The 16,465-nt window shown below is 45.1% G+C and overlaps 1 protein-coding gene across 1 annotated transcript in view; it reads left to right on the forward strand.

Moving 5' to 3' along the window:
* RANBP10 (RAN binding protein 10) overlaps nucleotides 1–16,465 on the forward strand; it is a 64,230-nt gene that overhangs the window by 13,252 nt on the left and 34,513 nt on the right. The window contains exon 3 of the mRNA XM_082862297.1: nucleotides 12,420–12,472. Coding sequence (XP_082718423.1) covers nucleotides 12,420–12,472 — 53 coding nt within the window. The remainder of the gene's footprint in view (nucleotides 1–12,419; nucleotides 12,473–16,465) is intronic.

Consider the following 16,465-nt stretch of genomic DNA (forward strand, 5'->3'; position numbering starts at 1 on the left):
GTATATTGATCTATAATTTCCTTTTCTTTTGATGTCTTCTTGATGGCTTTTTGATTGCTTTTCCAGGGTCTGCCCCATCTTGGTCTTGGAACTGGGTACAACACATTTGCAACAGTACCCAGACATTATTCTGCCAAGAACCGAAGTCTCTAGGCCAGAGCTGGGAAGGTGCTTAGGAGCCCGTTTAGTCCAGCCTCTCTTCTTCTGATAGGGAACCTGAGATGTGGGGTGAAATCAAAGACCCACAGTCCTGAGTTAGGCTGCAGTGTCTGAGACCAGGCTTCAGAGTCTGGGATGTTGTCTCTGGAGCCCTGCCGCAAAGTGTCCCTGTCACTTTAAAACTCTTCAGGGGCTTCTCTTCAGGAGGCAGGAAGGGAATGTCAGACTTGTTGCCAAAGAGGGTCCTTGCGTGGAGCGCTCCAAGCTATCTCTGAGGACCAGGTGGGGGATTACAGCAAAGGGGTGGTCTCCTCCCTCCAGGCCTTGCTGTACATCTTCGAAGGGTGTGAGAGTCCAGAGGCCTGCTTTCTAAGGTCCTGTCCTCTGTCTACCCCCAGGCCTGCCTGGGTCATGGAAGACTCTCCAGTCAGTTAGAGCTGTGCTGAGGCTGTGTCACTTCAGCGGGGTCTCCTGAGGGTCTCCTCTGGGTTATGCTTGGGATGCACCAGGAGCCCCACCTCCTCTACTGAGCATGGATTTTGACCATTTCTTGCTGTTTCTGAAGGTGTGCTCTTCTGATGCAGATTCAGCCCTCCTGTCAAGGCTCAGGGAAGTGAGTATACTGAGGAGCTGACCATGAAGACCAGGTCCCTCATTGCGTCTCTCTGGTATTGAAATGTTGCCCTGGGACAATCCAGAGAGAGTCTGATGGGTGAGAGCCAGCAACCTCTTCAGTATGCAGCCATCAGCTGGCTCTTGAAAATGATTTTTCTATGATTATCAAAGTAAGTTATGTTAATTGTAGAAGATCTGGAAAACTAAAGAGAAAAAGGAAGAATCTAAGCTGACTGGAACAGGCTCGCAACTCTCTGCATGACTGCAGTGGTTTCAGCGGACTGTTGCTTTTGTGGGAGAGTTAGCAGAGGCGGATGGAGGGCAGCACGGACCCCAGAAACGACCAGTCCATTCTCAAGGCTGGTCATTTTCCAGAGCCCTGGTTTGGACCTGCTGCCTCAGGGTGGACCTGGCTGTGTGGTCAGCCGAGGGCCACTGCTGCTGCTGCTGCTCTTCTCTCCTGCTCTCTGGGAGATCCTGACCCAGCCCTCTTCTCTCTGGAGCCTGACAGAGAGGCGGAGTCACTCTTCTAGCCCATGTTGTGGTTTTTGCGGTGAAGAGTAGAGACTGAGAAGGTAGAGGCCGACTCATAGCCTCTCTGCCATGAGAGCTCGTCTGTTGTCCCTCTACACTTACTGGCTGTTTCACCTCTCTGACAAACGCTATTTTCTATTTTGCTACCATATTAGAAGAAAGGAGTAAATCAGATGGGTTTACCTTACTTTCAGTCATTTTATGGGGTAAATAACTGTTCCCCCAAGCTTCTCAGATACATCCTGCTACTTGAAAAGAAAGCCCTAGTGGAGATGTGAAGTGTGGGGAACTAAGCTCTGTCTGTGCCTGTCACCAGCTTGGGGAGTGAGAGCCCTTGTTGCGTCCCTCCCAGGAGACCGTGGCAGCCTGTGTCTGTTAGTGTTCCTAGCATTGCCTGACCCATTACCAAGAAGGAAGCAAATGCTCACCTTCTTTCTCCTTGGCAGTCCCATGTAAACAGGCATTTGTTTTTAGATGTCCCAAGATCCAGGCCTTCAAGGATGGCCTACTTTCCTTTACCAGATTCCAATACTAGAAGAGCCTCCAGTGCATGAACTAGAAGACAGTGGGGTTGTCCACTCCTTTCAGTGGCTGCCCTGAGGGCTCTCTGGATTCATGGCGATAGCTGAGGAAGCAGACTCTGACAGGCCAAGTGATGTGCCCTTGGGCACATGGTGAAGAGGGGATTTGAATCTGGGTTTGTCCGATATATTTGCTCTGATACAGGTATGTTTCCTGTTCAGCTGTTTGTGCACAGTGTAAAGGCTTGGAGCAGAGCTGGAGCAAGGCTGCTACTGACAGGCACTTAGGCTCCAAACTTTCCAAGTACGTCTCAGAATTGCCCTTTCTTTGGTGACTGGTTGTGTTGGGATGTGTCCTGGGCAGCTCCTCCCCCACCCAGTAAGTTCACCGTATTCTAAAGAACACTTGGCTCTCTCCACACCTTGCCATCCCACTATTTCTTTCCTTGTCCAGCCTTGTCATCTTCCACTGGGATGATTTTGGTAGCCTCTAGTTTTGCCTCTTCAATCCATTTTTCAAATATCAGATGTTTGATCAGTTGCGCCCTTTCTTAAACCCTTTCTGCAGCTTCCCAATGACCTCCCGTGAAGTTCGAACTCCTTAAGCTAGCATGCAGGCTGTGTGTGAATAGCTTGTTTCTGGCTCCAGCTTTGGCTCTTTTTAGGTCTACCCAAGCTGTGACCCAGCCACACTGAACTCTTCTCACTTCCTTGACCACAGGGCTGCTTTCTTGCCTCTACGCCTCAGCACATTCTGTTGCTTCTGCGTGGAACAAGCTCCTTTTTTTTCCCCCTCATCTCCTTTACTAGGTCTTGGCTCAGCCTTCGCTTCCTCTGGGAACCCCCCACTCATTGCACCCTGATTCTCTGGCCCATCCCTGACTTGGCACTGGAAACTGTTCCAGGGCAGGGAATCCACCCTTGTGTCCCCAGCGCTGTACTAGGCACAGAGGATCTTTGTGGAATGGGTGACTACAGAGGCCTCTATGAAGAGACATTTATCACACCTGTTTTTACAACTTTAGCAAGGACCCAACAGCAGCAAACAACCCATTCATTTTCAAGTGCCACCAGAGATCAACGGAGGGGAGGCAGCGTCAGGGTGACTTCTTAACGTCATTCTTCCTGCTTCTTAGATCCAAAGGTGAACATACTTGGGTTTGGGGTTTTTTTCCTTATTGTTTTGCCTCATTCATGGCAGCCTATCGGAGAGCTGCGACCACATCAGTCCAGGACCTGGCAAGGCACTACACATGTTACTCATCGGTGATTTTTCTTTTTAATAAATTTATTTATTTATGTATTTATTTTTGGCTGTGTTGGGTCTTCATTGCTGTGGGCGGGCTTTCTCTAGTTGCGGCGAGTGGGGGCTCTTCTTCATTGCGGTGGCTTCTCTTGCTGTGGAGCACAGGCTCTAGGCACGTGGGCTTCAGTAGTTGTGGCTCACAGACTCCAGAGCGCAGGCTCAATAGTTGTGGAGCATAGGCTTAGTTGCTCCGCGGCATGTGGGATCTTCCCGGACCAGGGCTCAAACCCATGTCCTCTGCATTGGCAGGCGGATTCTTAACCACTGTGCCACCAGGAAAGTCCCCTCATTGGTGATTGAGAGGAAACCTCAGGTCTTACCTAGATTTTTTGTGAGTGGATGGAGAAGTGAACTTCCCTTGTGCCTGTTATGTCACTAGGTCTGTTGTTGTAAGTCATTTAATTTCACAGTGCTGAAGTCCAATGTCAGCAAGAGGGGAGAATAGTACTGGGGATGTTGTGGCTGAGTTCAGAGCTCACTTACCTGTCATATAGCTCTGTCATGACCTCATACCACCTAGAAGCTGAGGTTCCCATTGAAATGTGGCTGGGAGAGAGCCTGTGACTTTGGTGATAAAATTCTTTACCAACCTGTGAATGGATGAACCCTAGGCGTTTGTTGAATGTCCATTATTTGCCCAGCACTGCACTTGAGTCTTGCTTTTCCTCTGAGGGCTGGAGGCTCCAGCCCATAGCCCCGGCATCCTGAGGTGGGCAGCAGACACAGCATCTGTTCTCCCCACTGTGGCACGAGACGTAGGGTTGGAGCCTGCAGACTTAGGCTCCATCTATCGTGCTTGTTTGTTTGGGTTGAGGGATTGATGTTTGGGAGATATCAGAACCAAATAAACTCATATTCACATGCTGGGTTTTTGGCCAGAGATGACACCTTGGAAAAGGCAGGTAAAGGTATTATCTCCCTGGACCCTAAATGACCAAGCTTGAAGAGAGGAAAAGACTTTATGTAATAACAAATGTTATGATTGGTGGTAGTGGGCTTGAACCTGATATGTGTTCATTTATTTTATTGTGGTAAAATATAAATACATAACATAAAATTTACCATTTTAATCATTCTTAAGTGTACAGTTCAGTGGCCTTAAGTACATTAACATTGTTGTACAACCATCACCATCATCTGTCTCCAGAACCTTTTCCATCTTGCCAAACTGAAACTCTGTACCCATTAAACAATAGCTCCCTATTCTCCCCTCCCCCTAGACCCTGGCAACCACCATTCTTTGTTTTTATGAATTTTATTTCATTTAGCATAGTGTCCTCAAGGTTCATCCCTGTTGTAGCATTTGTCCGAATTTCTTTCCTTTTTACGGCTGTATAATATTCCATTGTGTGTATATACCATATTCTGTTTATCCACTCATCAATAGAAACTTTCTACCCGTTAAAAAACAAAAATTCAGGTGGTGAATTTGAAGATTTAATTGGCTTTATTCAACGTTTCATGAATTGGGCAACATCGCATTTAGCAAGTAGAGAGATACTCCTTCCAAGGGGTTGTACAAAATGAAAGGTTTTTATCTGGCAGAAGGAGGGTGGGGCAAGAAAGTTATTAGCAAAAGAAAAGAAAGGATTGTTTTAGGCAGGACATCTTTTGCAGGAAGGGAATGGTGGGGTTTTATCATGCAGATTACCTCAGTAGTGCTAATCAGGAAATTTCAGATTGATTGTTTAAAGGTCACATTCCTGAGAGAGGTTCAAAGTGCAATTAATTTTTTTTTGGCTGTGTTGGGTCGTCGTTGCTGTGTGCGGGCTTTCTCTAGTTGCGGTGAGTGGGGGCTGCTCTTTGTTGCAGTGCATGGGCTTCTCATTGTCCTGACTTCTCTTGTTGCGGAGCACGGGCTCTAGGTGCACAGGCTTCAGTAGTTGTGGCGCACAGGCTTAGTTGCTACGCATGTAGGCATGTGGGAATCTTCCCAGACCAGGGCTCCAACCCGTGTCCCCTGCGTTGGCAGGCAGATTCTTAACCACTGCGCCACCAGGGAAGCCCTAATTTTTTTTTTTTTTTTTTGCGGTACGCGAGCCTCTCACCGTTGCGGCCCCTCCCGCCGCGGAGCACAGGCTCCCGACGCGCAGGCCTAACGGCCACGGCCCACTGGCCCAGCTGCTCCGCGGCTCGCGGGACCCTCCCGGACCGGGGCACGAACCCGCGTCCTCCGCATCGGCAGGAGGACCCCCAACCACCGCGCCACCAGGGAAGCCCTACTTTTTTTTTTTAATTGGGGTATAGTTAATGTGCAGTGAAGTCTTGGTTTGCTGTCCTAGGGGCAGATAACTCCATTTTGGTCTTGTTATTTCTTTTTAATACACCTTTGGCTGATTGTGAATAAAGCCACTATGAATCTGGGTGTCCAGATACCTGTTAGAATTCTGCTTTCAATTCTTTTGGGTATATGCCCAGAAGTGGCATTGTTGGATCTTATGGTAATTCTGTGTTTGAATTGCCATATAATTAACTGCCATACTGTTTTCCACAGTGGCTGCACCATTAATACACATGGGTTTCAGTTTCTCTACATTCTCACTAATACTTGTTATTTTCTGGTTTTTTGATAATAACCATACTAAAGGGTGTGAAATGGTATCTCATTGTGGTTTTGATGTGTATTTCCTAACAATTAGTGATGCTGAGCATCTTTTCATGTGCTGATTGGCCATGTGTATCTCTTGATTATTCAAGTCCCTTGCCCATTTTAATAGAGTTGCTTGTTTTTTTGTTGTTGATTGTAAGAGTTTTTGTATATCCTGGATATTAAACCCTTATCAGGTATATGATTTGCAAATATTTTTCCCATTTCTTTGGTTGCTTTTCACTGTGTTGACAGTCCTTTGATGTACAAAAGTTAGATGTAGTCCAATTTATTTTTTCTTTTGTTGCCTGTGCTTTGGGTGTCCAAAGAATCCAGGAAATCATTGCCAATTCCAATGTCATAAAGCTTTTCTCCTCTGTTTTCTTCAAAGAGTTTTATAGTTTTAGGTTTTACATTTAGGTCTTTGATCCATTCTGAGTTAATTTTGCATATGGTGTATGGTAAGGGTCTCCAACTTCTATTTTTGTTTTTTTTTAATAAATTTATTTTATTTATTTTTGGTTGCGTTGGGTCTTCGTTGCTGTGCGAGGGCTTTCTCTAGTTGTGGCGAACAGGGGCTACTCTTCGTTGCAGTGCACGGGCTTCTCATTGTGGTGGTTTCTCTTGTTGTGGAGCATGGGCTCTAGGTGCACAGGGTTCAGTAGTTGTGGCCCGTGGGCTCTAGAGCGCATGGTTAGTAGTTGTGGCGCATGGGCTTAGTTGCTCTATGGCATGTGGGATCTTCCCGGACTAGGGATCGAACCTGTGTCCCCTGCATTGGCAGGCGGATTCTTTTTTTCTTTTTTTTTTTTTAAACTATAATAATGTATATTTAATCATGCTATTAATAATGATGCTTTTATTTCATTTTATTTATTTATTTTTGGCTGTGTTGGGTCTTCGTTTCTGTGCAAGGGCTTTCTCTAGTTGCGGCAAGCGGGGGCCACTCTTCATCGTGGTGCGCGGCCTCTCTTGTTGCAGGACACAGGCTCCAGACGCGCAGGCTCAGGTAGTCGTGGCTCACGGGCTTAGTTCTCCGCAGCATGTGGGATCTTCCCAGACCAGGGCTCGAACCCGTGTCCCCTGCATTAGCAGGCAGATTCTCAACCACTGTGCCACCAGGGAAGCCCAATAATGATGTTTTAAGGCTAGTGCATTATCCCCTTCTGGAGGTTGATAAAAAGAAAGGCCCAATGATACTATGGCTGCAATTTCTAATATAATTAAAGTGACATCTTGTAATGCTTCCCATACTAATTGAAGAAAAGTTTTTGGCTTTTTAGGAGGTATAAAATTCTTTCCAAATACAGCTTCTCTTCTCTCTATATCTGCAGGGTTTCCACTTAAACCTTCATTGGGAGATGTTTTTAACCTGGCGCAAATTCCATAGACATCTCCATAGCTTTCCTGTATTTTTCGCAATGCATCTGTAGACCTGAGCTCCATGAGAGCCCGCAGCTCTGCGAGTGTAATTCCAAAGTCTCCATCATGATTAGCTTCCTTCAAAGAGTTTTTTACGCCACCATATGCAACCGAGTTGTTTGCCATGTCGCCCATTACAAGTATAATTTAACAGGAGGAAAATGTTTCCCAAAAGACTCTAATTTTCACTTGATATATATCCAAGATGAAAATCTTTTAAATATGAAAATCTTTCTTAAACCAAACACTCATTGTATGACTTTGTAAAGGAGCATCAGCAGCATTTCCCAGAGAAGTATCTTGACCTTTGGCCCATGACTAGTTCTTCCTATCAGTCATGAGACGTACACATCCGTTCTGGTCTGGCGCTCCCTTCTCTCCACACCCTCTCGCCTCCCGCTCCATGCTGGCGGCGCAGCTGCTGACACTGCCGCTGCCGCCGCCGCCGAAGCTCGCATTCGGCAGGCGGATTCTTAACCACTGCGCCACCAGGGAAGCCCCAACGTCATTCTTTTTTTTTTTTTTTTTTTTTTTTAATGGTATGCGGGCCTCTCACTATTGCGGCCTCTCCCGCTGCGGAGCACAGGCTCCGGACGCACAGGCTCAGCGGCCATGGCTCACAGGCCCAGCTGCTCCGCGACATGCGGGATCCTTCTGGACTGGGTCACGAACCCGTGTCCCCTGCATCGGCAGGCGGACTCTCAACCACTGCGCCACCAGGGAGCCCCCAACTTCATTCTTTTGCATGTGGATATCCAGTTGTCCCAGCACCAGTTGTATATCTATTTGGATATCCACATGTCCCATTTGTTGAAAAGACTATCACTTTCCCATCGAATCGTCTTGGCATCTTTATTGAAATCAGTTGACCACATATAGGAGAGTTTATTTCTGGGTTCTTAATTTAATTTAATTTATTTATTTATTTTGGCTGCATTAGGTCTTCGTTGCTGTGCGCGGGCTTTCTCTAGTTGGGGCATGCAGGGCCTACTCTTCATTTTGGTGCACAGGCTTCTCATTATGGTGGCTTCTCTTGTTGCGGAACATGGGCTCTAGGCGCCCGGGCTTCAGTAGTTGTGATGTGTGGGCTCAGTAGTTGTGGAGTATGGGCTTAGTTGCTTGCGGCATGTGGGATCTTCCCGGACCAGGGATCGAACCTGTGTCCCCTGAATTGGCAGGCGGATTCTTAACTACTACACCACCAGGGAAGTCCCCAACTTTTCTTTTCCCAAATGGATGGCATTGATTCTGTATATTGCTTTGGGTAGTATTGACATCTTAACAATATTGTCTTCCAGTCCGTGAACACAGATGTCTTTCCATTTATTTGTTTCTTTTTACTTATTTATTTAAATATTTTATTTATTTATTTGGCTGTGCTGGGTCTTATTTGCAGCATGTGGGATCTAGTTCCCTGACCAAGGACCGAACCCGGGCCCCCTGCATTGGGAGTGTGGAGTCTTAGCCACTGGACCAACAGGGAAGTCCCTGTGTCTTTTTTAAAATTTATTTATTTATAAAATTTTATTTATTTATTTATTGGCTGTGCTGCATGGCTTGCTGGTTCTTAGTTCCCTGACCAGGGATCAAACCCCGGGCCCCAACAGTGAAAGCCCTGAGTCCTAACCACTGGATTGCCAGGGAATTTCCTATTTCTGTCTTCTAAAATTTCAGCAACATTTTAGTTTTTAGTGTACAAGCTTTTTGCCTTCTTGGTAAAGTTAATTCCTAAGTATTTTATTTTTTTTGATACTATTGTAAATGGAATTATTTTCTTGATTTCTTTTTTCCTTTGTTCAGTGTTTATGTTGAAACACAACTGCTTTTTGTGTGTTGATTTTGTATCCTGTGACTTTGCTGAATTTGTTTGTTAGTACTAACAGTTTTTTGTGGAATATAGGATTCCTACATATAGGATCATGTCATCTGTGAACAGAGATAGTTTTACTTATTCCTTTCCAATTTGGATACCTTTTATTTCTTTTTCTTGTCTACTTGCTTTGGCTAGAACTTCTAATACTCTGTTGAATAGAAGTGGCGAAAGCAGGCATCTTTGTCCTGTTCCTGATCTTAGAGGAAAAGTTCTCATTCTTTCACCATTGGATATGATGTTAGCTGTGGGTTTCTCATATAAGGCCTTCCTTTTATTATGTTGAGATAGTTTCCTTTTATGCCTAGTTTGTTGAGTGTTTTTGAGAAGTAATTTAATATACCATACAATTCACTCACAGTGTACAATTCACTGTTTTTTTAGTATATTCACAGTGTCCTTATAGTTTTTTTTCTGCTCTTTGCTGATCTTAGACTGGTTGGTTAACAGTTTTTAAGTGTATGAAGACTTGCTGGAAGGCTGCATCTTTTTGTAATTTTAGAACATCATACTTTTGGAAAAGACTTAATATCATCCAATGTTTGAAAAATTGGGACTCATTCCCTTTGAACACTGACTTAGCTTGACCTCATATGAACATGCAACTTAGGCTTCTGTGGGGCTGCTCCCTGTGTCATTGACACTCACGGGGGCATGACATCCAAGTGTGGGTATTGGTCTCCTCTGTGTGCGCTACCCTTAGCTTATCTACTCAGATTCTCAAGTTGACCCTGGGGTTTGAACAGAGGCTCCCAGGCCATCCACTGGTAAACACTGTCCCACCTGTGGGGCAGAGTGTACAGGGAGGTGTTGAGGGCTAACTGCTGGAGGTGGAAGAGGCTTCCCCTATACAGAGACATAAGCAACTTGTGTTTGAGTGCATGTGCCTTAGTAATTCCCTGTTCTCATGGGAAGTTGTGGAACCAGAGCTCTGTTGCTGGTGGCCAAGCATACTCTTCCTGGATGACCCTTGACCTCCCCTATTTGCAGTAGCCTTAATCAGTTGGGGGTCACCCAGGAAGCACATGTGCTTCAAACATAAGCCCTCATCTTAGTGTCAGGAAACCTGTATGTCAGGGATGGGATCACATGTGATGTTGGGCAGAGGCCAGGCCCCTCTAAACAGGGCAGGATAAGTGGCCTGGCATCCAAGTCAGGAAAACTCCTGGCTATGTTGCATTTGCATATGTTGATTGATGACTGCAGGGGCAGTTGGGGTAATTTGCTGCTTGGTCAGCTGTGGTGTAAAGGGAATGGAGACCAACTTTTGGCAGCATCTTCCACGTAAAGTAAGGAAGCTGATTATTTGGGCTGCTGTTTTTCTGGGCAAATGTGCAGGTTTTAGTCTAATGGGAATCCTGCCAGCAGGCTTACACAGCTTCTGCTCCTGATGGTCCTTGAAGGTCCCCTCCTGGCAGGAGGTAGCAGGCAGTTTGAGAGTCTTTTGAACCATGGGAGTCATTCTTTGAAGTGCTGTTCCTTTCCCTTTTCTCCTTTCCCTTCCCTCCCCTTTCCCCTAACCCTGCAGGCCAGTTATTCAGCTGCTGCCCTGTGTTGATGCTGTTGTTTCCTGGGTCCTGCCCAGCAAGATGGGGGGGTAGCTGGTTTCAGGGGAAAATGGGTGGGTCAGAGCCTTCCTCCCTGCTCTCCAACACCCAGTGGTGCAGCTGGCCAGAGAAGGGCAAAGGGGCATTTGCTGCAGGTGGAAGTCTCGCAGCTTCAGGAGCACCACGTTGTGGGGACTCTGGTAGTGTTAGGAAACAGGTACATAAGGTGCATGGAACACGCCAGGAGAGAAAAAGAATGGCCCAAGGTGGGGAAATGTATGTAAAATGGTTTCTTGCAGAATTACAACAGGGAACAATTAGAATGTAAATGTAACCTACTTGGAAATGGTCAAAATAAGGCAACCTCATGTAATTGCTTTTTTAAAAATACATTTTTTATTGTGGTAAAATATACATCACATAAATTTTATCACTTTAACTATTTTTAAGTGAACAGTTCAGTGGCATTAAGCTCATTCACATTGTTTTTATTTACTTATTTATTGTTGGCTGCATTGGGTCTTCGTTGCTGCACATGGGCTTCCTCTAGTTGCGGTGAGCGGGGGCTACTCTTCTTTGCCGTTGCACGGGCTTCTCGTTGCGGTGGCTTCTCTTGTTGCGAAGCACAGGCTCTAGGCACATGGGCTTCAATAGTTGCAGCACGCAGGCTCAGTAGTTGTGGCACACAGCCCTAGAACGCGTGGGCTTCAGTAGTTGCAGCGTGTGGGCTCTAGAGCGCAGGCTCAGTAGTTGTGGCACATGGGCTTAGATGCTCCGCGGCATGTGGCATTTTCCCGGACCAGGGATCGAACCCGTGTCCCCTGCATTGGCAGGCAGATTCTTAACCACTGCGCCACGAGGGAAGTCCTTATTCACATTGTTAATGCAACTGTAAAGTTACCCCTTAGCCGTCTTGGTTGGGGTAACCGTAAAGTTACCCCAAGCCGTCTTGGTGTTTTCAATATTGTGAGCTTCTCAACTACCTCTTGATGCTCATATGCGGTTAATTCAGGCATCACGTGTGGGTTTCTACTATTTTACACTTAGATAGTGTTGACTTGTTTTTCTTATTTCTAAGTTCTTGGGGAAATACCTCACTGTTTCTTTGTACACTACAAATATTTAGACTAAAAAACCCTGTTCATTTCCTTTTCTGACCTGCCCTCTCATGAGTGCCACTGAGATATCTTTGACAGAGTTGCCCAGCATGGGTCCCACCTGGCTGTAGCTGCCTAAATTGTTTAGGTACCTGGGTGGGAAGAGTACGGGGTGGGTCTCTGGGGCCTCACACACCACCACCTTCAGCTTTGGATGACTGAGGAGACCAGTGGTGAATGTATAGGGCAAGGGTAATGAATTTGGAGACCCCAGAGAAGAAGCCCTGTGTGAGGGGTCTTTACGATCCTATATGAATCCAGCTGGCTTTACTTCTTCCATGTTTTGGTCTTTGCTGAAGAGTGACTTGTCCCTTTGGGCTTGATCTTGCATTATTCTGCCAAGCACTACCTAGGATTGAACTAGTTACTTTAGGCACTTCTTGGGAATAGATTCCGCCACCTTAGCTGGAGCCAGAAACCAAGGGACTGGAAGCGGTGACTCCAGGAAACTTTCCTCTGAAACTGAAGCCGGTGGTTCCTGGTTACAGACACTACCTCCTGTTTCTCCAGCTGCTTAAGGCATTGAGAGATTTCCATTAGAAAATAAAAATGTAAAGGTTCTCCAAGAACCACTAGTTTGTTCAAAGTGTCTCTACATTCATTGCTTTTCCTGTTTTTCTGTCTTTTACCAAGAAATATTTGAGAAGGGAGATGCATAATCATTTGCTAACCAGAATTTTTGTATGTATGCTTTTTCAAAGGTACATGGGAATAGGACTCTCAGCTCAAGGCGTCAACATGAACAGACTTCCTGGTGAGTCATTGGCTAAGAGAACATTTTTCTGCTCTCTTGATCCATTCTGTGATGAGAGTCATGGTGGCAGCCAACAAGCTGGAGAGGACTTTGTTTGCTGGCTGCCTACTTGCTAAGCCAAGCCATTGGGTGGAGGATCCTGAAAGGTGGCCATTGGGCCGGGCTGGTGTGGGCTTCCATTCCAAAAATTAATTGGCAAGTGATTGTCCTTCATGGAATTTGAACTGTTTACAGTCAAAACCAAGTGACCTGAGCTTGCTCCCAGTGGGAATACACCTGATTAGCCCTCACTGCTATTGGCCTTTGCTTACCAGCATGGGACTCTGGCATATATGGAGAGGAAGGCTGCCACCAACATTGGTTCCTTTTTTATCTTACTATGTTAATGACCAGAGTCTTTAAGTGACCTCCATGTGGAAGACAGTTGAGGCAGTTTCTTAATAAATAGGAGGGTGTGCGTGAGACTTAGATTTACAGTCAGCAAACCTCAGATTTGTGGAAGGCTCTGGACCCTGCAGGTGGGCCTCCTCTACCACCCAGGCACCCTTTCAGCTGTTTTCTGCCCAGCAGTTCATGCCCAGTCCTGGGCTAGGTGCAGTTGAGGGGACAAAAGCCTCTACCAGAAGCTGGTGGGTTCTAGAATATGGTCCTCAGTCCATTTGTCCCTTGAGTGGTGTAAGTGGCATGGTGCAAGCTGTCCTGACACTGTCACGGAGGCAGGAAAAGTCCTTGTGTTTTCGCCCGGGCCCTCTCTACTTTTTGGCCTCTGACACAGAGAAGGCAGCTGGCTTTTTCCAAAGAGTGAGTAGCACTTAAACCGTATGTCTTTTCCAATCTATGTTTAATATCAATCAGGTTTTTTCATCATTGACTAATTTCAAGTACTTGAAATCTAGACCTGCTCAGGATTCAACTAATTGTCAGGAACCTGACTTTTTAAAAAAAATTGGCTTTGATCTGAGCAAAAACTGTCCTTTAGTTATTAATCAGAATGTGTGTGGCATGTTTGGCCTCTTTGTGTAGCGTGCAGCTGTGATCTTTGTTATTCAAGCCTTGGCCTTAGCTGACTAGATGTATCTCCAGTGTTCATAGCTCTGTCTCTTTGTGAACAGGGAGCTTAGAAAAATAATTTCCCATCAAAGGTAAACTGATTCTTAAATCTTTTTCTTGCACTAAATGTGCTCTTTGAACTTTTGCATGGCTTTGGTGGCAGAGAAGGTTCGTTTTACAAAAGTAACTACTATAATCTGTTATTGGGTGGCACTTTAAGCAACTCTGAACATTGGTTAAATGAATTTTTGTTAATCTGTAAAAGAATACTATGCAGCCATGAAAAAAATGAGGAGGCTCTTCAAGTACTGTTTTGGAGTAATCTCTGGGATGTATCACTAAGTGAAAAATACAATGTATATTATGCTACCAAATGTAAAAAAAAATGAGGGAAAATGAATATATCTTATCTGCTTGTACACGCATAGAATATCTTTGGAAAGCTAAGAAAAACTTGTAATATTGGCTGTCCCTTGGGACAGGGTGGCTGGGGATAGGACTGGGAAGGAAATTTTTCACTTTTGAAGCTTTCACATTTTCTTTCTTGTGAATATATTACCTGTTTTAAAAATATAAATAAAATTAAAATAAAATAACCAAAAGCAAATGCCCCTACGTCAAGAAGCCCTCATGCCTGTCTTTTAGCTGGTCTTGGAATGCAGTCTTTTACCATGTGCATGATATTCTGAGTTCCACACACTCATCCTTCTTTAGTAAGAATCGTTTTCGCCTGGCCATTGGGTTTGGGATCCATGGTGTGGAGCAGGTGAAGTAGGAGGAGTTCAAGGTCTGCCTAAATTGACCTGAAACTGTTTGAGATGGAGCCATGTGGAGCTGTCTCAGTCTGTTTGCCTTGTTCATAAGATGGGTCTTTTGACCGCTCTGGGCTGCTTAGAGGTGAGCTGCGGGTCTTGTGCTTTGACATTGTTAATGTAACATTGTTGTGAAGTCGGACCCTGCCTGGCCCTGTAGGGAGAAGGGGCTTGGGGATAAGGTGTTAGTTCATGCACTAACACATCAGGAAAGCTAGCACCTTTTTTACATCCTCACTGGTGCATCTCTCTTTCGGCAAGAGAAAGGAGCCTCAGTGTTCTGTGGATATTGTACCTGTCTTCGTTTTCACTCTGCCTGCCAGCTCCTGCGGGTTTTCCTTCCTGCTGTATCTGATCATCTCCCTGATTATTCCTTAAGGTGGAAAGTAGGAATCAGGTTGCATCTAGATAGGGATTCTCCCTAGGAATGATGGATGCCTCTGGCTTTCCCGGATACAGGGCTGGTTGAATGGCTGCGCAGACCTAGCACAGGACAGATGTAGGGATAGCAGCAAGACACTCCTCTCAGGAATGATGGGGGGGCCTGCCACTGTTCATCCCAGCACTGGGTTTGGAAGATCAGAATCCCCTTTGGTGCTTTCCATTTCCTGGGGTCACTGTGTGTGTGTATGCACGTACACGCATGCATGTGTGTGTGTATGATGAGCGCAACATTCTCCAAAACCAAAAGTATCATCATTCATAAACAGTTATACCTGAAACTACTTGGATGTACTTTGTTAGTGAGGTGAGAGGTAGAGGATAACAGCTAAAGCCTTTCTGCCAGTTGCTTCTGATTTCTAAGAGGTCATTGGTTGAGGTGAAAGCTATTTGGACTGTTTTGGATGTATGGTTGGTGGGAGGGGAGTGATGGTAGTGACCTTAGCTGTGTCTAGAATTTGAGACTTTGGTGTTAACTCCAGATGAGATGTTTGAGGGTTGATGTATCTCCTTGATAGATACAGGTGTATTTAGTGGAGGGTAGCTGTAGGGGTGGTTACTGCACCACAGCACTGTGAAGTGGTGTTTCAGCCTGGCATTTAGGGGCAAATAGGAGTTTGCCCGATGGTTTTGGGCAGTGGTACTTTAGGGCCTGAGAGTGGATCCATAAGTTTTCTGCTGTGATGGGATGGCTTCCTGGGAACAGTCAGGATGAACCAGTTGAGGGAAGAGTCTTGTGTACTATGGCAAGGGGCCTGGACTTCTGTATATATAAGCAGTGGGAGCTGCAGGAGCCTTTTTTTTTTAAATTTTTGTTGAAGTATAGTTGATTTACAATGTGGTGTTAGTTTCAGGTGTACAGCAAAGTGAATCAGTTATACATGTACATATATCCTCTCTTTTTTTTTTAAGATTCTTTTCCCATATAGACTATTACAGACTATTGAGTAGAGTTCCCTGTGCTATACAGCAGGTTCTTATTAGTTATCTATTTTATATATAGTAGTGTGTATATGTCAGTTCCAATCTTCCAATTTATCCCTCCCCCGCCATATCCCCTGGTAACCATAAGTTTGTTTTCTACATCTGTGACTCTACTTCCATTTTGTAAATAAGTTCATTTGTATCCTTTTTTTTAGATTCCACATATAAGTGATATCATATATTTGTCTTTCTGTGTCTGACTTACTTCACTCAGTATGACAGTCTCTAGGTTCACTCATGTTGCTGCAAATGGCATTATTTTGTTCTTTTTTATGGCTGAGTTTCAGGAGTGTTTTCAGCAGAGGCAAGATGTGATCATATTTGCTAGTTCAGGAGTGAACTAGTTTAGAAGAGGCCTTCTAGAAGGGGTCAAGGCTGGGCTGGGGCTCCTGGGCAGTAGAACTGTGAGAGCTCAGGCATGTCAGGGAACTTCAGGAGGTGGTAGATTAATTTATCAGTGACTCCATCAGGGACAGTTGGTCTTTTAGGGAGGACATGTTTTGGTGTTCTCTTCCTCTCTTGTTAGCTTGTTCAAGTAGCAGCTTTTTCTTGTGGCATTGCTTTTAGTATATTCTGCTTCGGCCATCTGGTTCTCTTAATGTATAGGAAAATGACTATGATTAATATTACTGAAACCTAAAAATGTCTTTGTGACTGATCTTTTAGATTAATTGAATCCGTTTTGTTAATTATTAAATAAAGAACA

The sequence above is a fragment of the Leucopleurus acutus genome, assembly GCF_964270905.1.
Source record: "Leucopleurus acutus genome assembly, chromosome: 20".
NCBI lineage: Eukaryota > Metazoa > Chordata > Mammalia > Artiodactyla > Delphinidae > Leucopleurus > Leucopleurus acutus.